The sequence below is a fragment of the Dermacentor silvarum genome, chromosome 1 (genome assembly GCF_013339745.2).
Source record: "Dermacentor silvarum isolate Dsil-2018 chromosome 1, BIME_Dsil_1.4, whole genome shotgun sequence".
NCBI lineage: Eukaryota > Metazoa > Arthropoda > Arachnida > Ixodida > Ixodidae > Dermacentor > Dermacentor silvarum.
The window spans coordinates 258830421-258854312 of NC_051154.1; the positions used below are offsets into that span (position 1 = coordinate 258830421).

Sequence of the window (23892 nt, forward strand, 5' to 3'; positions counted from 1 at the left end):
AAAACGCCGTCATATGCAAACAGCCGGATTTGCACACCGGAATTATTTAATTCACAATATCGTTAATGTAAGCCAAGAAGAGCAGGGGGCCCAGGAACTGCCATGTGGTGCCCCGGACGTGACTGGGAGACTGTCAGAAAGTTGTCCTCCAATGTCAGTGTGTTGCTTCCTGTTAGTCAGGTATGCGGAACTCCAGTTGATAAAGATTTAAGGGATGCCTAGGACTCTAAGCTTTAAAATTAGTTTATCATGCGGGACCTTATCAAAAGCTTTACTGAAATCAAGAAATATTACGTCTATTTGGCCGTTACGATGCTAGGTACCGAGTGTGGTAGGTAGAAACGCGGCCTGTTGCGTAGGCCGATCCTGGAGGTACTGCAGAACCGCGCCAGAAAAATTACATAACTTTCATGTTTCTGTTGTTGTTTCGCACTTTTAATATTTAAGTCTGAGAAGAGTTAAGGCATGCGCTGTCGGTGTTTTGTTTCATGACATTTGTTTGTGGGCTTTCATTCTCAAAATTCCGAGGAATAACTTTGTCAAGAATGTCAGACAAGGTATGAACAACTTTATAGATAGACTGGTGTGAAAATATAACCCGCATATACCGCATGTCATATAGGAAGGCGTGGCATGTAGTACATATAACTAAATATATACGGCCATTTTTGCTCACTGACAATACCGGCCGACGCTGACGCCGACATTAGATTTTCTGCGACACGGGATATCGCGTTAAAATGCAGCGCGACACTCTGTCACGATCAAGATAATCTGGTGCATCTGAGATGGGCGCGTAAGGAAACGTAACACACTTTTGAATTCTGGGGTTTTACGTGGCAAAACCGCGGTTTGTTTATGAGACCCGAAAAGGTAACATACTTTTCAATTATGCCTAAGAGTAGGTATAGCAATAGCTGGAACACCACGCGAGAGCCAAGATTACAGCAATGAAACGGCCATTTTTTCCTCGCAGACTGGCTAATCTCTGCTAGCGTAATTTCTAAGCAAGCCCGTTACGGCTAGCATCTATGCCAAACCCTCATCTACGAAACTATGCTCATTAAAGGCTTTTAGCGGAGATGGTTGATTTTAGCACGCGCAGATACAACAATTCACGGCAAGGTCTTCCACCACTTGTTCGTGTGCTGTATAAGCCGAAATTATTTGTATTATATTTTCTTTAGGAACAATAATTAAACATACATATGATCGGAGCACACCGAGATGAAGGCGATCATTATGCACGTCAATCGCCGAAGTCTCTTAACGACCACCCACATTATTGTATGCGAGAGTATTTATGGTCAGGGTTGGTAATCACCTCGCCTCATTACACACCGACGTGCACTGGGCACCAAAATGCTGCTGCGAAGCATGCTGGCAAAGTGCTAATGGCGGCTCGCAATGTACTAACATAGCGCAACGGAGTTTATGGCTCATTTCAGACAAACACAAATCGCAAAGGCGGCTCACCCATTATTCTTCGATTCGTACTCTGTGGCGGACGCGGCGCCATTGCTTGCGAAATGATGTGCACAATCGCCCCAACTTCGCGGATAAATATCTCAAAAGGGTTGCTCGTTCACGAAAGTTTAAAATAAAAGAAAACCTAGCCATTGTATCGGATAAGACTGTTTCTAACTAATCAATATAAAAGTCTACCGCAAGTCAGTAAATAAATGCGTGGTGAAATGGATGTTTTCTATTAATTACGCCCGTGTAAAGATCTGTGGCAGTGCTGCGGTCCAACTTGGACAAATAAAGAAGTTGTACTAAATCTGGTTTGCCCAGCATTTAAGAAATCGGCATGTAGCAGTGAACAATTCGGCGGTTGCATATATTGTCAAGTATTGGCAAATTAAACGATTACACAGTGAAAGGGGTCCTGAACCACCCCTCGGGCTTGGTAAAAAACATAGTTCCTCGGATAGCATACGCTGCTGTGAACATCTCAGCCAAGTTTTGCAGTAGTGCGCGGCGCGTGGAACTCGTAGGCGGAGCACGAAGTCACCTTTCTCCCAAACGCTCCCTTTTCAATCGAAGCCATGTTCCCCACTCTTTTCTGGACGCTTTATTTCGCCATAAAGCGTCCGGGAAACGCGGATGCTATTGGCAAATAGCTGACATCAATCAAGAAGGGTGTTTGGATCTGTTTGGATCGGCGCCCTTCTTCCTACACTTACTGTGTATATTTATTGGCCAAGTTTAATAGACAGGCTGAAGTAAGCGAAAACCTGCTTTCGAATTTTTATAATAATTACGTACTTCCGGAAGAAGCCGACTATAGTCTGCTCTCGCTCGGCCGCGGCCGCCCGCGTAAAAATTTAACTTTGGGCACCCTGCTTATCGGTGTCGTAGCGGTCGGATCCCGCTTATTTCAACTAGCTTTGAACGCTCAACCAGCCTCGAACGACGGGAAACTTAAGGTCAGACCAAACGCACGTTTGATAGCGCTCGCTCGCTCCTGGCCGCTACTGGTTAGACGCCTTGGCGAACTTATTGATAGCGCTTCAAAATGCGAAGTTGGATGTGACTTATATCCGTCAGTCAAACTGGTGAAGGACAAAGCCGGTCCACACTAGGTTAGCACGGTCAGGCGAGCATTGAGCGCGAGCACGCAGTCAAGCCCTGTCGTGCACAACGCAAACGCTGCGCATACCCACTACAATTGCATGTAGCTGCGGTCTGTTACGTAGCTTAGAGACGCAGATACCGCGGCCGCCGCGGGGTGCCGCGACGAATCCACTGGCTAAGCGCACTGCGGTTCCCAGAGGACAACCGCGTTTGGCTTACGTTCGGCGTGTCGTAGGAGCCAATATCGGAAGTCGTGGCGTCTACGTTAACATCCAAAATCAAACTTGCACTGCGCGTCACGGTGACGTTAAGTAGGTGGAACGTTGTGGGCACACCCAGCTCCGCCGTAGCCTTCGCAGTGCAAATCATTGAAGAAGTGGAAGCACTACGAACGCTGTTTGATTGTCATAACTCCACTTCTGCTGAACGCATTGAAGTACTTTTTGCGGCAAATTATTTCTGAAATAGTCTATTTTAACTTCAAATGCATTTCTTCACTTCGATAAAAAGTGGTTCAGGGCCCCTTTAAGCATGCATCATTTCGACAGTTATCTCATTAGCTGCATAATATAAATAGGGACATAATTGTGCTCCGTCACGCGCATCTCGCAGAACCAGAGATCAGCAGGGGCCAAATTTGCAAAGCTTTTTGTTCGTAGGTGCTCTTTGCCATTGGCCGGTTACCTTCGCTAATAATATGTCCAACATTAGGATTGTCTGACATTTGCTCTTACGAACAATTATAGTGTAGGAACTTCAAATTTAGTGAATACGGGCCTAGATTAGTAGGAAGTGCAAAGTACAGCTTACTCGTAGTGTTGATCTATTAAGGTACACTACAGGCAAACTTAAGTTAAAGAGACAGACAGACAGACAGACAGACAGACAGACAGACAGACAGACAGACAGACAGACAGACAGACAGACGACAGACAAGACAGACAGACAGACAGACAGACAGACAGACAGACAGACAGACCAGACAGACAGAAGACAGACAGACAGACAGACAGACAGACAGACAGACAGCAGGACAGACAGACAGACAGACAGAACAGACAGCAGACAGACAGACAGACAGACAGACAGACAGACAGACAGACAGACAGACAGACAGACAGACAGACAGACAGACAGACCGACAGACAACAGACAGACCGACAGACAGACAGACAGACAGACAGCAGACGACAGACAGACAGACAGACAGACAGACAGACAGACAGACAGACAGACAGACAGACAGACAGACAGACAGACAGACAGACAGACAGACAGACAGACAGACAGACAGACAGACAGACAGACAGACAGACAGACAGACAGACAGACAGACAGACAGACAGACAGACAGACAGACAGACAGACAGACAGACAGACAGACAGACAGACAGACAGACAGACAGACGACGACCGACCGACCGACCGACCGACCGACCGACCGACCGACCGACCGACCGACCGACCGACCGACCGACCGACCGACCGACCGACCGACCGACCGACCGACCGACCGACCGACCGACCGACCGACCGACCGACCGACCGACCGACCGACCGACCGACCGACCGACCGACCGACCGACCGACCGACCGACCGACCGACCGACCGACCGACCGACCGACCGACCGACCGACCGACCGACCGACCGACCGACCGACCGACCGACCGACCGACCGACCGACCGACCGACCGACCGACCGACCGACCGACGACCGGAACGACCGACCGACCGACCGACCGACGAACGACGACCGACCGACCGACCCGACCGACCCGAACGACGACCGACCCGGACCGACCGACGACCGACCCGACCGACAGCCCGACCGCCGACCGACCGACGAACGACCGACCGACCCGACCCCCCCCTACTCCCCCGACCGACCGACCGACCGACCGACAGACCGACCGACCGCGACCGAACGACCGAACCGACGACGACCGACCGACCGAGCCGACCGACCGACCGACCGACTATTATAGATTATGGACAAATAATTACACTACTTTCGAGCATGGGCGAAAACACAACCTTGCAATTTTAAGTGCGGCTACTGAAGAAAAAGGCCTCAAATACGCAAAAAAGAAACGCGAACGTAATTTTGCTGTGTTAATTTCATTTCCTATACCCGCATGGTCACCATGCACCCCATCGTGATCCTCAATACCACTCAGTTCAGCTTCAGAAATTCCAAATTCACACTGAGAACGCGAACAGTGGCTCAGAGACCCCTGCGTTTTATACGAAACCATAAAGCTGCGAAAACCTAACGAATCGGTGCCGAATGGAATCGGCTCCTCAGTGTCGCTCATAGAAAGACTATTCAACCTGCCGTAGTCGAAACCACTCAGCCATCATTCGCATAGACAGGGTTTTTTGCGTGGACAGGGTTATATGCATAGTACACGCACTACGGTGGCAAAGCGGAATACTCTTCCTTTATGCCATGTGCGATCACCAGACAATCGCAAACACGAAGCAAAACGCCTTTCAGAAAGCCGTAATTTCGCACACGACAGCTGATTGTTCTGTTCTCGACAGACGTTCTTTGCATGAGCCTCGGCCTTGCAAGCTTTAGCCCTGATATACTTTCGCGCGCTTCAAGTGCAAGCTCTTCGCCCCACTTTCCAAGGTACTTCTTCCCCCATCAGAGAGACCGCCGACAGAAGCATTGAAGATAGCACGGCGGCGACAGTTTCCGCGATATCCCGTCTGAAGGACAGACAGCGCGGGAGATACAGCAGTGCTGCTTGATCACCTCCTTTCTTCTGACGCACTTAGATATAAGCGCGGCTCGTCGATTTTAGCAACAATGAAGGGCACACGTGGAAAGCTGTCGGCACGGTGACAGACAAGATGACTTCCTATACGTAATACTGTACAACGAGATGTCACGCGATGTAAGCTTCAACAGGAAGTTTCCGATATGATATCAAAGCCGACACTTATGAAGACCACGAGCGTACATTGCAATGTGCCATCAGATGGTATCCAATGCGCAGTACTTTTTGAGAAAGAAGCGAAGAAACAAAAAAGGTCAAAAGAAAGGTGGCGATGACATGTACGGCGCTACCAGCGAAGTAGCAAAATTTTCCCATAGACACGTGTCTCAAATCTTAAGGAATGAATTCCCTGGACCTTCAATAATATTGTTACGGCGCCACCAAGAAGTGGCGCCAAAGTCGGAAGACGACGATTTGACGTGTCGAGGTGTAATCGGTCTCGACAGTCATCTTGTCTATACATCGTTGCCTTCCTTGCAAATAGTGTAAATACATCTTTATATGTGACTTCCACAACGTAACAAATTGGTGGAGGTGCGGAGTACACGCGAGGGACAACAACGAGACAATATGGTGATAAAAATCTTAATTCGCTTGGCAACTCTTTTCTTTCCTTCTTTATTTTTTACTGCTTGGTTAGAAACAGATACCGCGTTTGTTGTGTAAACAGAAAGGGCGCATGTCTAAACATCGCGTTATACAAAAGGAATCCGCGTTGTCCTTCAGGCGTATTTTTTTTGCATTTAAGGTGAGCGCCCTAATGATATAGGGTTCAGAATCCAGCATGGGTGCCATAGGTCATCATGTCTGTGTTGCCAAGGCTGCCCGTCATTATGCCTATAGCTTCATAAAAGTCTGCAGTCTGCTTCATATTATTCATACCTTTTCAAATCAAATGGACGAAGCTGAAGTATAAGGTGGAAAGCGGAGCTCGAAGGCCACGCAAACCTTTTTCCAACGGTGACATTGCTTTGTACCAAGACAGAATTCAATATTCTAACTGTGATACCAAACTAATAGGTCCTATCCTCTTCGTGCTGATCCTTCCTATTTTTCTCCGCGATTTCTGAACACAAACAAGTTATTGAATAGAACCTCTTTAAGAGGCTTTGGTTACAAGAAGTAATTATTAACTCTCCTCAAACGCCCAGTTCCCTCACAAGATTGGTTAATGCATTGATGAAAGGCCAATAGGCTATAGCAAGTATACGTGCACCCCATCCAGCGCTTCCAGCCCCCTACGTATGCATATAACAGAGTCAAGAGCTATAAAAACTAAAAACAAGGTGAGTGTTATTATCCTTAATGCTGAGCATCAAACGGCCTTGTAAGAACACGTGCGTTTCGGAGAACGCTGTCTGTCTGCAGGGAAATCCCTTGGTGACGTGGCACGTGGTCAGATAATCGCCGATAGGCAGCGACTCTAGCCGACTGCAAACATCTTGGCAGTCCTCCACCGCAAATCTGATACGGCCAAGCAAACGACCGTGAACTCGCTGAAACCGGCGCCGCAGTGAAAGAGAAAATGGGAGCAGAAGAAGAGGAAGTCATCAAAGAGCGCTTGTCCCGCATCTGGGAATGATGCAAGCTGCAGGAGGCGTTGCATGCACATATCAAAGTGGACAGTTTGGCTTGTTAATTAACGTTTCTTTTGGAAACAGCGCGAAAGGGACCAAAGATACAGGAAGAAAGCACACAGGTCAGCGCCTGTTCTGGATGGTTCTTCCGCTGTATTATGTCCCTTTTGCGCTATTTCAAAAATTAACATACACAGCGAAGGACTTCTACTTCCAAGCCACCTTGTTTGAGTTGATTAAAAGGTAACCCTTGAAAATAACGGAGCTCGACCTTGCCCGATCTAATTTCTACGATTGCATTTTCCTTGAACGAAACTTCGCTCCGCTAACCAAACGTATTGATAATGCATTCAACGGCTGCTTAAAATCAGTATTTACTCGAGATAATTACGAAATTGTTCCTTACACCTCGCAACCCACTTTTATCGGCTGATGATGCGGTTGTGTAATAAGAAAGTAACTTAAGTATGCTGGAAAATGTGAATTAAGGAGAGTTGTGTGGCCCAGGTAATGTTATATACGGATTTTTCCATTGTTAGGCTTTTTAGACGAGCGAATACATTACGGTCATTTCATGAAATCACTCATCTTGCACTATAACTTTCATAGAAAAGGGCAATTGCTTTCCTGTGTTAATTACATCCGCATATCGTTAACCTCTCACTCGGTCAAGCTACTGAAGCACATCATGTTGTAGGAATCCTCGAGTACCATGACGGTCGCACGCACGGCAAACGTCGCGTTGGGCGCACGCGTCGAGCAGGCTAGCTAGCTATAGTTTATACCACTGAGAGTTCCCTTGAAGAGAATAATACACTAGATAAACAGGGGCTTCTGACATGCCAGCTGGGGTACCTTCTGCCGTGGCATAAACATATAATGATCTTGAATACGACAATACTCTCTATGACCCTCAGTGCAGTTTCCGGCATGGATTCAGCACAGGCATTCAAATGACTGAATTCCCTCCCGTCTTTCTTGCTCTTCACTAAGGTATTCGACTGATGCCTTATTCACAGACCTTCGAAAGCTGTATACACTGTCACTTACTGTAACCACTATACAAAATTAACCTTGTACTAAATCTTCATTCTCTAATTGATTGAATTAGTGAATTCCTTTCCAATCGTTGTCAATAGGTCTCTTTGAACTCCCTGAATTCATCTGAAGCACATGTATGTTCTGGCACAAGTACTTGGGCCTCTGCTTTTCCTGTTACAGAATATTGATCTACACTCACTGTTTGTGAAAGAATTCGTTTTTACGTTGATATCTGCTTTCTCTATACAGACATCCGAGTGCAAGAGATTAATGTATGTAAAAAGCAGTTATCGGCGTAAAAGCATATTTTTTTGCCGAAGCTATGCGTGAAGATCATTATTGTGTAACATGAAAACTTTGAACTTTTCGCTGTAATGTTGCGTACTGGAAAACTTGCATACCGAAGTGCGGTCTTTGCATATGTTTGAGTTCAGCATATAGTTCCTGGAACTTTTTTTACCATTTCTTTTTGTAAAGTAGCATGCCTCGAGTTACATGCATATCTTTGCATCGAGTTCAAGTGAAATGTACTTTTATCTGTCTTTGCTGAGTTGCATTATTTCTCTGCATAATTGCCAGGCAAAATCTGCATACCATATCCTGCGAACAGTAATAGTTTACTATATTTCATTACAACACTGATGGGCCACACTATGCTTTTGAAAATTGTAGAGATTATCTAGTCGTCATGAATACGAAAGGGAGCACTAAAATGTTTCCAAAAGACCGTAGGGGCTAAACTCACGTACAATTTATAAGAATTTTCTGTAAGAACAAATCCGAAACATGAAAAATAATTGTTAGATATCAATTTTATACATTTCAACTTGCACATCACGAGTTATCGTCGTAAAACAAAAAATTGTTGCTCCCTTTAATATTGCTGACTGTACATTGTACATGTGCATTACGCTCTGCATTTTGCACAAAGTTTTAAATTTCAATCCCCTTTTAATGAAAACCCTTTTTGCCCCTCCGCCCTATCTTTCGTCCGACTCATTCATCCCTAGGAAAAGCATGGACAAGAATCGCCTTTACGCATCAGTATCATTCATCACCGACTCTAACAACTTCAAGAGAGGCCTTTTGCTAATATTTGTTGTATTATTACTGCACTTGTTTTGTTTCTTGACTGCAATTCTTTCTGTAACGCCTTCGGGCCTTGAAAGTATAGGAAATAAAAAGTTAAATAAATAAATGGGCATAAGCATGCCGCAGAACTGCTGCAAGGCTTCTTAGTTGTCATCTTAGAAAACAAGATGCAAATTTCAGTGCCGACAGATCTGCAGTTTTCGCACTATTGTTTGTCACCAGGGAACTGGCAGAAGTACTGGGATGGGAGCAGCATATAAACGCCATCGTACCGGGCAGAAAATTGTGCAAAATGGAGGCAAAGCGAAGTGAGTACCATATGAATGCAGTGATACCCTAGTTGGTATTCACAAACGCTTGTAGTCCGCTCAAAGTTACTTGCTAGCGTAAAATCTATGCACAGGTACAGATGAGTGCAATAAAATATTTGCATGTATTTGAACGCTGATGGAGTAACTTTTCAGTGCAACACTTAAAACATGCCACGTAAAATTACAAGTAAGCTACTAGATATCGCTGTTTTGTTGCAGGCAGCCAGAATCTGTGCGGCAGCAGCCCGAGCTATGGGCTTTGATGGGGCACGGCCTTCCGACTGCAGCGAGTCCCGAAAGCTGCCATGAAGAAAGACGGCTCAGTATTAGTCAAACTTTTGTAGAAAATGGAAACCCTGGAACAAAACAAAGCATCTCGCCAAAAAGAAAAGATGCTCCTGCTAGAGCGCCTAGTTTCAACGCATGAAAAAAAAATGGCCAAGCATTTTTATTTTTCATCGTGTCTAGAAAATTTTCACTTAACGCACATCTTCACCAAAGTGTGGAAGATAAATATTCTGCAGAGAAGAAACACAACCATTATGTCTATTCAGCACTGCATCTCTCCAGTTGTTTTTATTTGTGTCTCGCATGTCTCGCGGATGGCGAGGCTGCTTGTGATGGCAAAATCGTCCTCATTGTCTATCTCACCGTCGATGTAATAGTCCGAAATGCCATTGAGGTCATCCATGCTTTCGCAGCTCATGTTGTACAGTACACATTCTCCAAGGATGACGACGCAAGACTGATTTATGGTGTCAGCCTCGATGAAGTACAGCCTTCGGAACCTATGTTTTAATATGGCAAAGGCATGTTCAAAGACCACCCTTTGCTGGCTGTGCCTTCTGTTGAAGCATTGCTTGAAATGTTGAAAAGCGGCCCCACAATGTTTGTAAGGGGAAAATAACCAAGGCAGCAGCGGATAAGCTGCGTCACTAAGGATGTGATCCCCACCACACTTTACTTCAGCATATTTAATAAAAGGGCTCTGCCTCAAGACATGGGCGTCGTGGGCCGACCCTGGAAAGCCCACAAATACATCGATGTAACGGCTCCTTGCGTCACAAATTCCTTGCAGTACCACAAAAGGAAATTTTTTACCGTTGAAATACGACGATGACGACTCCTTTGGTTTCAAGATTTCATTTAATGTGACTGCCGTCCGGACATCCAGTTGTATTATTAGGGCCCATGCCTTGACTCCTTGGCAATGAACCTGCTTTGCGTGCTTCGCGCTCAGCTCCCATTGTTCACGATATTACTTCCGCGGTTATGCTGAACAAGAATTCCAGCACCCTGTTCAGACACAGTGACACGAATGATTCAGGCACGTCAAACATGTCGGTGCGATGATTTTGTACATGCTATTCTGAGAACACAAATAGCTCAGTGGTATTAGGCATGTCTTTCCTGCTAGAATTTGCGGGCGCCCTCCGAGAGGCATCGGGAAAAATGTGAACTTTCAAAGCTCCTTGCGAAGCTTTCGAATGTGTCCCTTTAAAGACGAAACAGTCTCCGGAATTCAAACTCGCAGTAGAAACCGACAGCATTCTCGTAATGGTTAGGAATCCTCTTTCAGTTGCTATTAATGAGATGGACTTCGATTTGGCACAACAGCGCGTCGGTGTCTTCATGTTCACTGTCAGAGTCGATGAGCTCCATAACGGTGTATGAAGACGCACAGCCATGATGACGGAAGATCACGTGCACATGCACGCTAACCACAGAGCAAATACGAGTGGACACAACAGGGAGACGGCGGAGGACAGGCCAGCACCTATGCTCTCGATTGTAGAAAGAAAAAAAAAAAGAAAGACTGGATGGCGCTTCAAGCGCGTGGCACCTGCACCATCTGATCTTTTTCAGCACCGTTTCCGTGAACTACGCAGGAATCAAACCCACCTATTTTGTTTCCTAAGGGCCGTGCGTCAACTCGATATGAGGCTTACAAAACTGTACTGAAATTCTTGTCAACTTCGAGACTCGACTCTAGTCGGGAATGCTGGTACTCTGCGTGTGACTGTGTGATATGTGTTGTTTATTCCTTTCTCGTTTTCCTTACTTTATCTCCTAATTCTCTTTCTTTCTTTTTCTCTCCTTCGCAAGCGGGTGGCAGGGGTGTCCTGCTTAGGAGACAATTGCTAGCCCGGTTTTCTTTCTCTTTGTCATGTTTGCGTGTGTTCACATAATAAATAATAATACCTCAACCTCTATAACCTAATAAAGCGGCCTGATGATCACCATTCTCTTAATTTCGTGTCAAGTTTTCTTGCAGTTGGCGTGTGTTCTGGAAAATGAACATTAAATTTTAGAAATCAGTGGCTGTGTATTTTCCTGGACGGTCATCTCCTTCACTGTTCAATTACTTATTTTACGCTTCATTTTTGCAGTGGGGATCCGAAGATACAAGTGTTTCGACGTCGCCTCTCGCTTCTAAATTCTCCTAGTCTAATCAGGTTCACCTTACTTGTGACAAAGCCATAAAAAAAGCTCAGATACATGGGTCGCTCATTGCGAGTGGCTCCTAAGGAAACAAAATTGCGAACTTACAAGTTCTTAGTAAGACCAATTCTTGAGTAGGGTGCTACTTTCTAGAATCCAAACAACATTATTGACAGTACCGTATAGAATCCAACCAGAAACAAAAAAGCTATTCGTACATCTACCGGTGCTACGACAGGAACGTTTAAGCATTTTCTTATCTAGCAATTATTGATATCACTCCTCTTTGTGAACAAAGTCATATATATAGAGTCCTCACTGCCCTTAGAAGAACTTTTCATGCCATATGGTCTCGCTGTGTACCCCCTTCTGAAAAAACCCTACTAAAGGATGCATTATATAATGAAACAAATAAATAAATAAATAAATATGTATGATAATGACATCGCAACGTCTCACGAAAAGAAAAATATCAGTCGACTACAGCCCTTGCACTGGCTCTGAACGCATTTACTGGGAATCCAGTTACTCTCTAGGCCAAATTTTGTGCTAAATTATTGCAAGCCTGAGTAGTTACCCAACTGTAGGCAACAACAACACGACGATAACGAGGATGGAACGGCAAAGATGCGATGACAACGAGGACGGCCACATAGACGGCCGGATGACGGCATGTGTCCGTGTGTAAGCAGCATGTTAGTGGCACATTCAATTCGTCAACAGCTAGATACTAGTACACGGTAGGGTGGATGACGCTACTTAGTGAATCTACTGACAGAGACGAGTGCCGTGGAGTTGGTGACGAGGCCGTATAGTAGTACAGCGCCTCGCAGGAAGCCGCAGGCGGTAACGCTAATGCTGTTGATCCACTAATCCGTCGCAAGCGTTAAGCCCATCATGCTCTTGAGGAATGAGGATGGCGATGCGGTGTAGTAAACTCGGGATGGTGCAGGTTAAATCTATAAACGCCACTTCTAAACGATTCCACCTCACTGTTAATCCTCACTAGTTACTGTTCTAAATCGGCGTTAAAATTGCATGAGGGTGATGTTCGAATCGTTGACTTCGCCGGCGTCAAGTAACCAGAACTTCGAGCCGTCGTCACGTCGTGGGGGGTTGCTACAAGCTTAAAGGGACCGACAACCGACTTTAAAGCATTTCCATTTTTTATTGGAGCGATGGAAAGCTATCTGAAGCATCTATGCCCACAACAGTTACCGGGAAATGTCGGGAAATTTTTAAAACATAATTTTCGGTCTGCGAAGTATCTTCTACTTGCTGTGTACGGACGCCGGCAACAGTGATAACTGATATCAATGGCCACAGAAACTGAGCAATTCGAAACACATGCAGATTAGGCGGTGGTATAGCTGCTGTACCTAACGCTGAGAAACAGCATCAACAACTTTTTCTTACTGTAGAGATGTGACGGACACTTTTCTATTTTGCAAAACATCCTGCCGGCGACAGAATAAAACATGGCACCATTGATATCATAGACTTTGAGATCTGTTCCTGTTAGGAACGTCTCAGTGGCAACCGGTCGCTGCCTATGTGTACGCGACCAATGGACGAATGGACCGAGTCGAGTAAGGCGGGCGGTGGTGTACGCTGCACCACTAGCCCTTTAAGGACGAGACATATAAATACCCAGAAAAAATGTTTATTTGCTATCTAAATGTGCAAAACACATCAAGAATAAGCACCAGCAACAAAAAGAAAAAAAAATATATTTGCGGAAATGTTGCATCAACAGGGGGAAAATCTCCGGCAGGAAACTGGAAGTTGGCTTCACGCCAAGCAACCTAAGGCTTCGTTTTCAATTTGTATAGACAGCTATCATCATATGTGAACCATAGGTTTACATTTCATCTGCTTTAGATAGATCACATGCGTGACACCACTGCAGCTAGACATCTTGCATCAGTCTGTCTCCTCTGACCTTGCTTTCAAAAGACAATGAGTAGCGTGCTAAACTTCGTCGTCCAGTGTTCCTGCTCTAACCCAACAAATGACGCTTGCTGCCGGTCCTTCCGTGTTGGCCGAAGACATTTAGCCAGGAACTTCGTACTCAATACTGAAAGTCGGCAAGAAAAGTTATTTTCTGGTATGTCGCCTGTAGGCAACACTCGTCACTAAAGGGCTAGTGTTGTGATACTGAAAACTTGTCGGCTGGCCTGCCTGCACGTCGTTGCGGTACAGTCGGAGCAGTACAGTGGCTGATTTTGTACCAATTGCGAGAAGCCTGTGAGACAGCGGCCCTCCGTCAGTTAACGGTACTGCTTCCTCACGCGAAGGCGGCGCCACTTTTCCATAAAACTATTTGCAGATTACAATTACGCAGATGAATACACGTAATTTGCAATAATAGGAAACAAAAATTTCTGTGACTTTATAGATATATCGTTTGAAACCAACTGAGGCCTGTAAGTTTATTTAGAAATGGACACGGTGTTCAAGGCACGATGTCACGTTTCGCCGCAGAATGTCTCCCCCCGTCATTTTTGCCTGAGTTTCAGTGGCGACTTAAAAATATCATTTCTTATTTATGTGATAATGTTATGCTTGTTCCTATCCTTGTGAGTCACGATCTTTCCATAGGCACAATAATCAAATGATACATTCGGGATGGTTGTCGGTATCTTTACTGTTGACATCACGCCATCGGCGCTTCTTGAGGCTATACTACTTTGGCTATCACAAGCATAAAGGCAGGTATTACAGTTACGAAAATCTGACATCTTATCTCTCTTCTCATAACTTAGCAGGCACGTGACCTAGATTACCTCTGATAACGAAAATTAATTTTAAGTGTCATGCACCAGCTAGCTGCACTGAAGTGAACATCCCTAGTTATACCAATTTTCCCTCCTTCATCACTGACATATGATATTTTCTCATGTAATGCTTCATGTTAGAATATTTCATGTGGAATAAATCATAACTTTCATGTAATAAAGCAAATGCGTTGAGGGCGTATATGCGTCTTGGAAACGCGAGGTTCAGCGGGTATAGACACGAACGTGGTCAACTGCCCAAAAGATCGATTGTTTAGTGCTCTCTGCGAGCCAACCCGGTACACATAGCTCTTTTTAAATGCGAGCCACTTTAGGGGCCCGGGCTGTCGGCGTGTAATGTGATCTCATGTCGTCCTGGTCACGCGCAAAAACAGGGTCAAAACAAGTGCAGAATTGATCAAAACCGGTTGAAGATAAACTAACATGATTCAGAATATTGTAAAAAATAGCAATAATCAAGCATTTAGCGCACTAACTTAGCAGAATCTCGTGGAAATCGTGAAAATCTTGTTACGTGATCTCATGTCGTCGTGGTCACGCGCAAAAACAAGTTCTCAAAACAGGGTCAAAACAAGCGCAGAATTGATAAAAACTGGTTCAAAATAAACTAACATGATTCAGAATAATGTACAAGATAGGAATAATCAATCATTAAGCGCATTAATTAGCAGAAACTTGTGAAAATCGTTCCCCAAACGCCAGTCTGGTACCAGCGCAGCGCAAGAGAGTGCGCCACCACCCCAAAAGCGCTCGATTACATCCTCCCTCCAGCGCTACTCCAGCACCCGATCAGAGTGTGCTGTGTGGCAACAGAGAAGGAGCAGGGCGTTATAAGCTGTTGGCGCGCTCCGGAACTTACTTTATGCCATGAACGCCGAGCTGCAGGCGCGCATCGAGCGACAACGCTGGCGCATGACTGCTTCGCACTTCCCCAAGTTTCACGTTAGTGGAGCTGCATTAGCGCTCGATTTGAACTACACAAGCGCAGGATTTTTTTAGACTCTACTAATACAGGTACAAAACCAGAAAACGCCTGGATCCGTAAATCTGACCTTCAAGCTCAGCCAAGGTAAAACTGGGACTTAGCCTACCACTACCGGTGGCTGCTGGGTAAGCTGCGTGGACGCCCATATCTTTAAAGCGATCTGCGAGGTCGATAAAGTGCGCGGTCACGTGGGCCTCATCTTCAAAGCGACCAGCGATGTTTACAAAGTGCGCCGAGTGCTTGTAGCTTTGTATGCGCTGTGCTTTCGACGCTTAGTTCGCGTTGTAGCGAGACGCAGCATGAAGGTCAATTCGCTCGCGGCTGCTGCCGCGTCGAGCAGCGTCTGTATGTTATCTTGTGGTGAAATTGTAGATGCGGAAGTTGCTGACGGCGCCGAGTAGCGTATGTGTCCTTTCCCAAAGCAAGCAAAACCGTGCTATCGCTCGACAAACTTGGCTTACCCGCGTTCAACCACGTCCAATTTTTTAAGTATCGTAAAGCGCATAGTGTGTCCGGCTGGGCCAAGGGAATAAGGCGCAATGCCTTGCTGTCATGAGCCACTTATGTCAAAATGTCCGCCATTTTGACTCATTTGATTCTACGAACCTAATGAAACATTACTTATTGACTATGAAGCTAGAGTCACACCTCTGCAGACACATTAGATTAGACGCGTTCTTTAGTAGCAACATCTAGACGTGCGAGGGTCGCCAAAAAAACTGGCATAACTAACCACTTTATTGATTTCGCAGAAATAGTTATTAAGCTGTAAACTAGTGAAATTGCCACCGCCAAGGACATTGTTCATGAAGACTGACGTCGCAGCTGGCACGAGTAGGCTACCAGCTACTGGTATGAGGGAAGTTTATTTTGAGCCCTCTATGTGGCCGTAACCATCTTACCACAAGAATGGAACCTGGCACTTGTGCAACAGATCACGTGAGGTTATTTCCGTCGCTGCTGATATCGGGGCGACACTTTTATTGCAAAGTCCTGGGCTGACATATCTATCTCGATTGTTGGTAGTTCAGAAGCCAGTAAGCGTAGTTCAATTCTGGATATCATAAAGTTATGTGAGAGACGCGGTGCGAAAACCGTCTAGCCGTGCCACTATACATCTTTGAGATAAGCATTTTTCTCTCGCTTGTAGCACTTCCAGCTTACTGTGATGCAAGCTCTATATAGATGCTTGACATTAAATAATTTACCCTTCTTAAATGGAGCACAGAAAATTTAATGTTTGGCGTCCTTGGTTCTATCTTTTTTTAATTTAGCATAATTTTCAAGGTTTTCACCTGAAGACATAAGTTGCGATAATTACTTTCAGCTACTATTCTTTTAACTGGAAGTTGATTAGCGTTTTTTTGGTAACTACGCAACGCTCCACCTGTCTTAATTTTTAATTTTTGGTCAGGACATATTCTGACCAAGACTACGTAGCCATTTTTTTGAGAATCACTGTGTCCTGCAAACAAAGCACAAAAGCGTGGTGGACACAGTGCAGATACCAGAAATGGTGAAACATTGTGATGCATACATGCTGTCCTTGAAGCCAAGTTCATGCAAATAAGTATGAGGAAAAAGCTTAGCCAAGTAGGGACGCGTTGGTTACTTTCCGGCGTGCTTACGCCTGACGTTTATTTTACAGATGCGTAAAGATGCATTAACCGTTAGGAAATAGTGTTGCAGTGCCCCCAGTTTGGCGTTAACTGGAAAATAACTGAATTTTCGTCATAATCACAAGCATTGTATGCCTCCAATAAGCTCAAGCTTACGTTTGATAATTTAGTCTTGAATGCTCATGCTATCTTTACGGCAACTCTGTGCGACAGAACTCCGTGTTTGCATAATTCTTGCGCATCATTTACTAACGCTTATTTCTTCGGCGTACTGAATTGTTTGATAACGTCGACCTTTTTTCGGGCGAAAGCCGAATTCCGGAAAATAAATCTTTAGCCAAAGGGCTGAATACAAAATACGATGTCTGTACAAACAGTTCTTGCAGTGCATTTACAAAGAAATTGATTTGATAAACTCTCAATTACACCAATGTGGCGACCTTCAAAATATTCTTCATTAGACACAACACACTGGTTAAACGTCTTCTTCCACTGCTGAAAGCCACTTTCGAATTCCTCTTCTGTTAAGCGCTTGAACAGCGATGTCATTATTTGTTGAACAGGAGCCTAAATGCGGCTAGTAGGAAGGGTGTTCCAGCACAGTGATGGAATTGCGTGCCAAAAACAAACACGCTTTAAACGTTAAGTGCGGAGGGGCATTATCGTGATGCAGAATCCAGCGCATTCTTTCGGCAAATTTAGTCGAACGCGGTGCACAGGATTTCTCAGATGATTCAGGACTTCTACGTAAAGAGCTGCATTGAGAGTTTGGTATTCAGGTACAAAGTCGAGGTGCGCAATTCCATGGCGGTCAAAAACATGAACATTACTGATTCGTGCTTTGGTCTTCCGCGCTCTTTCTTAAGGTATACTTTTGGTAGCAAAACACACACACACACACACACACACACACACACACACACACACACACACACACACACACACACACACACACACACACACACACACACACACACACACACACACACACACACACACACACACACACACACACACACACACACACACACACACACACACACACACACACACACACACACACACACACACACACACACACACACACACACACACACACCGTCGTTACTCACCCAGGATGACCGCTTCTTGAGGCTGTCCACCTTCGGGCCGCACCCACACAGCCACGCTGAAGTGTCGCCAGGGAAGGCGGCCTGCGTCGGTGCTTTCGGCCGTCAGAGTGCCCGTGGCCGACACCAGGTAGGCGGCCCGATTACCCGCTTCCGGCGCGGGATCGGCCTGGCGCGTCTGGCGTTCGCCGCCAGAAACGACCCCTGGGGGGGTCTCGACCACCGCAGGACTCATGAGGCCCGCGGGCGCCCGAGCCGCCGAGCCCGCGCTGCTGCTGCACCGGGACCAGGCCTGGCGCTCCAGTCGTTCGCGCAGCGCTGATGCCTGCTCGCGCTCTCGCGACGCGCCGAGCGTCGTCCCGCACATCGTGGTCCACAGCAGGGCCAGCGCGGCGGCCACCCGCATACTGGCCACAGTGCGTATTTTTTCCGGCTGCCAGAGGCGCAAGTTCCTGCGCCGCCGGAGGTCCTTACACCTGAAGAGTTCAAAAAAGAAAATAAATATCTTAGCTGAAAATTCCGAATGAAAGGATTTGCGATAGCAAGTTCATGTCTCTTGCCAACGGTGCCGCTGACGTACAGTGTGAATCAGTTCTGTCGGGAGTGGTCCAGTGGGAGGCTGGGGACTGCGCGAGCGCCGCAGCAGCTGCTGGGTTCCAGGCGCCTAATTCACAGAGGTTTTCTTATGTATGAGGGACCATTGCCATTGGCCGGTCGCATTTGCAAATAGCATGTCCAGCATCAGGATTGGATGAAATTTCTTTTTACGAATAATTCTAATGTAATAGACTTTTTGTGAATACGTGCCCATGACCACTCTAGCGACAAGTGCGATTCCCACTGTACTTGGTCTTGTTCACCACTCCCGAACTTCCGCCATCAATGGGCAGATACTTGAGGCATTGGTGAAGCTTCTGTGTTTAAAAGCAAATTAGCACGTACTTGCCGAATGACGGCTGCTGTCTACGAGATTATGGTGCACGCATCTGTGTAAGTATTTCACCTTTGTTGTATTTTTGTTTATGCGCGCTAATACATATTTCACATGAGGCTTCAGACAAAATGACCACGATCCATTCATAGCATTAAGTATAAAACTTGCTATAACAAGTAACATTTTGCGTGATTACACATCTGGAGGCATATGGTGACACTCAAGAGGCTTCAGACAAGAGGCTTCACAATCCAGTGTAAACACTGGGCATAAGTTTCCGGGCACTGTCTGCGGCTTGGAAATACGTTTACACATCACTTTTTACACAGCGTTCAACACGTTGGTGGTCCGCAGTGTCATTATGGCCACGCTGACGAGGACGTACGACAGCTCCTTGAGTGGCCGCGACACGATACAGGGAGGCGAAGTCAACAGGCCGATTTAATGTCGTTAGACTACCGAACTTTCACTCTCAAAAAAGAAATACTTGGTCTATGGCCAACAACAGAGCTACAGAAAAGAGCACTTGTGGCTTTTGAAGACTTTTTGTAAAGAACAAATATATTAGGTTCTTACTACATGTATCCTGGTTTACTCCACTGTCACATTTTTTTCAAATGCCAGAGGTTGTATAGTATGTTGTATGCGTGTAGCTCACCTCTAGCGTTGTTATATGTTGTATTGTGTCGTTTTGTGTGGATATGAACTCAACTTATCTGCGTGTTTTCAGATTCTTTTGCACTCTTTCACTCGTTTACGGAACTGTGTATCTGTACGTCTTAGTGTCCTTTTACTGTCTTCTGTGATTAGAACTTTCGGAAATGTTCGTGCTATTTGACTGTCGAGTGCGTATGACTTCTTCGGCTTTTGTTTTGCTTGCCCTGGAAAAGGAGTAGCCCGCGCCAATAATCGTATCAATCCCTCCTTTCATTAGTACAGTACAATGCATGCGACTGTGTTCGCGTCTTCAACGAACATGTTCATTGAAGCAATGTGTATTTCACGCATCCGAGCAAGCGTCTGTCTCTGATAGATATGATGCTAGAAATTGGCTCAATAAGTGCGCCCTTAAGTGACGTATTAATTTTTGAGCCATCTGCAGGTAGGAGAAAGTGAAAGACTGTAAGTTAGTGGCGTACATTGGATTGTAACCTCAGTACTCTAGGGTTTGAAACCTGCTCCTTAACAGCTTCTCCATGGCGCTAACTTTCGCTCCTAAAATTGCAAATTGGAGACACCGCTCACGTTCTATCAAAGGTGACGCTTGAAATAGAGAAATGTCGCCATCCACCCTAGAGCCGCACGGACATATACAAATGACGCTCTGTAGCTATGTGCTGCTTTATCAATTATTATTATGTGACTATCTTCGTGCCAGCGCACATTAAATCAGGGCTTTTCCAGCGAAGCTTGTTATAACACAGATTTCGGTGGCGTCCATGTACGCACAAAACTATCGTCATCAGCACTGGCTCGAGCGTTGTCGTCTTCCGCAGCTGGCGCCGTTGGCGCCCCTCGGTTTGCGCTCGTGCTCGGCACGCACTCGTGCCACTGCTCCCGCGTTCGTCATCGTCGTCTGCTTTCACAGCTGGCTGCATTGCCGTTAATCATTCCCGCGTAGAATTTCACTTCTCTGCTGTCGTCGTAATGGGGAGGCCGCGTTTACGGGGGTATGAGCCATTCATTGTCTCACCGTAACGGATATATTCAATTTTGAAGCAATTTTATGGAAATCCATCCAGAATGAACGCGCTCGGGAAAGGGCTCCTCGTCGACGTGCCGATTCCAGCGTGAGGGCTTCCGAAGCCCACGCGAAACGTCAGCGAAGAGCCGCGGACCCCGAGTTGAGGGAGCGCGATGTTGAGGCCAAACGTCAGCGTCGTCTTGCCCTACAGGAACCCTACAACGGTTGTGCACGCCTCGGCAACGCTAGCGCCAACTTCCGCGGTGCGACGGCCAGGTTTCGTAACCGCAACTTAGTAGCCAGCTGCAGTGCGTGTGACAGGTTGTGGTTCTAGCACAACGTAGTACTCGTCAGTGCAATTCGCTCGGAGGAACACCAAAGAAACACACGAGAAGCTTCGCTTAACCCCATTTCCTCGACGGGGGAGGGGCTACTGATTTTTTTTTCCTGCTTACAGCATGCTCCTTACGCGCTTGGTTTCGATTTCGCGCGCAAGATGGGGCGTTACTCCTCGTGCTAGTGTATTTTAAATAAAGGATTTTTATTCGTATGCTGTGTTGTTATGAGATTGCCATTAGCTATAAACATCTGATTACAATTGGCGGCCTAAAATTAATAATTACAAAGTTAGTGAATCTTAGTTATAATTAGGCGGCTAAATATTTCCTCAGGGAAGTTTCCTTTGTCCGCACCTACTGCGAATCTTGGCGCTCAAAAAATATCAGTTTGTCTTGAGTGCTCTCTCTCGAGCATGGCGAGCATTCTCAGTGCAGCACGAGGTAGTCTGAAAATGTTAAATTAAAAGGGAACAACTATTCACATATGTGCCAGTCATGTCATAAGCATCGCTGCCTATTTTAACACTTAGGTCACGGCAGACCGCGAGATGAAAGTGCGCTGGTTAAAATAATAAAACATTGATGAAAAGAAAGAAATCAATAACGTGCTAGGCAAATGGGCACAGCAGCAAGAGATCAAAGAAGTGAACTGCTGGAACATTGTCGCGCAGCGGAATTGATTTAGCAGCAGGGGAACCGTTACGCGCCTTGGAAGAAACAGCCTCTAAATCACCATTTCACTTATTTTTATTCAAACTTATTCAAATGTGAGAACAATGATATTAGCTCCCTCGCCGAGTGTGACAGTTAATAATAAAGTATAAATGGGATATCTAGAATAAATAATGCTTATTCACCGAAACAACGATAAAGAAAGCGTATGGCTTTGGTCTGCCAAGCTCCAGATATTCGTCCCATGTGAGTTAGCCTACCACGTTCGCCATTACGCAGAGCATTGCGACCTAAATTCACTGCCCCAAAAGCCAACATTGGAGATTCCCGCAACGACACAAGATTCGCCTCCATCACAATGTTCCATATTTCAGAATGTTTTTTTTTTTGTTTTCGTTTTTTGTATGCAGTGCAGCGAAGATGTGATATCTATGCAGGCCTTTATCATCATCACCATATTCAGCCTATTTTTATGTCCCCTGCAGGACGAAGGCCTCTTACGGTATCGTCATTTTCTTCAGGGTGCGTCAACGACAAAGCAGAGGCCAATCAGTTTTTGTAAAGAATACAGAGACGCTATCGCAGCATGCTAATTTCCTGAGTCATTGAGCATACTTCAGAACGGTACAAATTTAAAAATAAGACAGACTGCCCAATAACGTTCTTATGGGTTCGTTTTCTCGCCTCGATTCATGGCCAAGATGAAAAGAAAAAAAAAGGGGAATATGTCTCTCGGCTTCACTAAGATTTCGGCTGAGTGTGATCATAATTAAAGAAATAAGGCGCCCATTAACACAGGAAACCACATGATTGAACACCACACGTTGTAACCTAATAAAGCATAAGCAAATTGAAAGATTCACTAAGAGGTGTAAAATAATTACATGTTGAAGTTCATAGCGTAGATTGCACTAAGTGTCGAGGAAGATAAGTACACCACACTGTTTGCGGAGTCTGAGCCATCAAGCCCGGTCTGTCAAGTGTGGTGCTCGCGGAGCTACATTGCGATGAACACAAACTTTATAAAAGGCAAGCTTCAAGGAAAGTACTTAAATCTGTTCCACGTAGCGTCCTTGAGTTTAATAATCGGCGTCACCATTTGTTGATTTAGCGTTTTTTTTAATAACCGCCATTTCGCACACCATTTGCAGCTTCTTGCCGTTATCGAAGTACGAGCCTGAAGTTTCTGCTGCAGAAATTCTCCATGAAACAAATAAATAATGAACACGTTTGACCAACCGATTCATAGATTTTTATTCTTCCATGGGCGCTATAACGTAAAATGATTCCAAACTGTTTTGATTCCAAATTCTGCAATCAGCCTCCACGATTGGTCAGAACATTTTCGGGCAACTCCCAACTTCGCCTGTCTCTCACGCGACGTCACGAGAACGGCGATAGCTCTCCATCTGATATAACGTGCACACACTAATTATGCATGATTAAACCACACAAAAGAAAAATAATTATTCCTGATTCGACGCCTTTTCCCCTGTAGTCCTCTGCTATTGGTCCAACGTTTTCTGGCTACGCCCACTTCGCCTGTCTGTCACGCGACCTCACAAAACCGTGAAAGCTCACCACGTCAAAGTGACGTGTACGCGAAAAAAATGCATTAATATGCCGAACAAAACTGAAAACTTTTTTGATTAGCCACACACTGCCCCGTTCCGATAGGAATAGAAGTTGGCTGCCCGCCAATCGCTCATACCCTCGCTACTCGCACCTGTCGGTGAGCATGTATTTATTTGCGCATGATAAACCTTTTTGCGTGGCAGTAAAACGTTATCGAGCCGTTTTGTCATGCATACGACATTGCTCTGCCAACTCTTCTTTGCTGAGGATCCGTTTTAGCGGCATTCTTATCCTACCGTTGCACGCTGCCGTGATTTTCGACCAGCCACCGCAAGCTAAGTAAGGCGAAG

The 23892-nt window shown here is 45.7% G+C and overlaps 1 protein-coding gene across 1 annotated transcript in view; it reads right to left on the reverse strand.

The window, feature by feature from the left end:
* LOC119439798 (pappalysin-2-like) overlaps nucleotides 1-23892 on the reverse strand; it is a 52883-nt gene that overhangs the window by 26516 nt on the left and 2475 nt on the right. The window contains exon 2 of the mRNA XM_049660886.1: nucleotides 18343-18815. Within this exon, the coding sequence (XP_049516843.1) occupies nucleotides 18343-18745 (403 nt within the window). The 5' untranslated portion in view covers nucleotides 18746-18815. The remainder of the gene's footprint in view (nucleotides 1-18342; nucleotides 18816-23892) is intronic.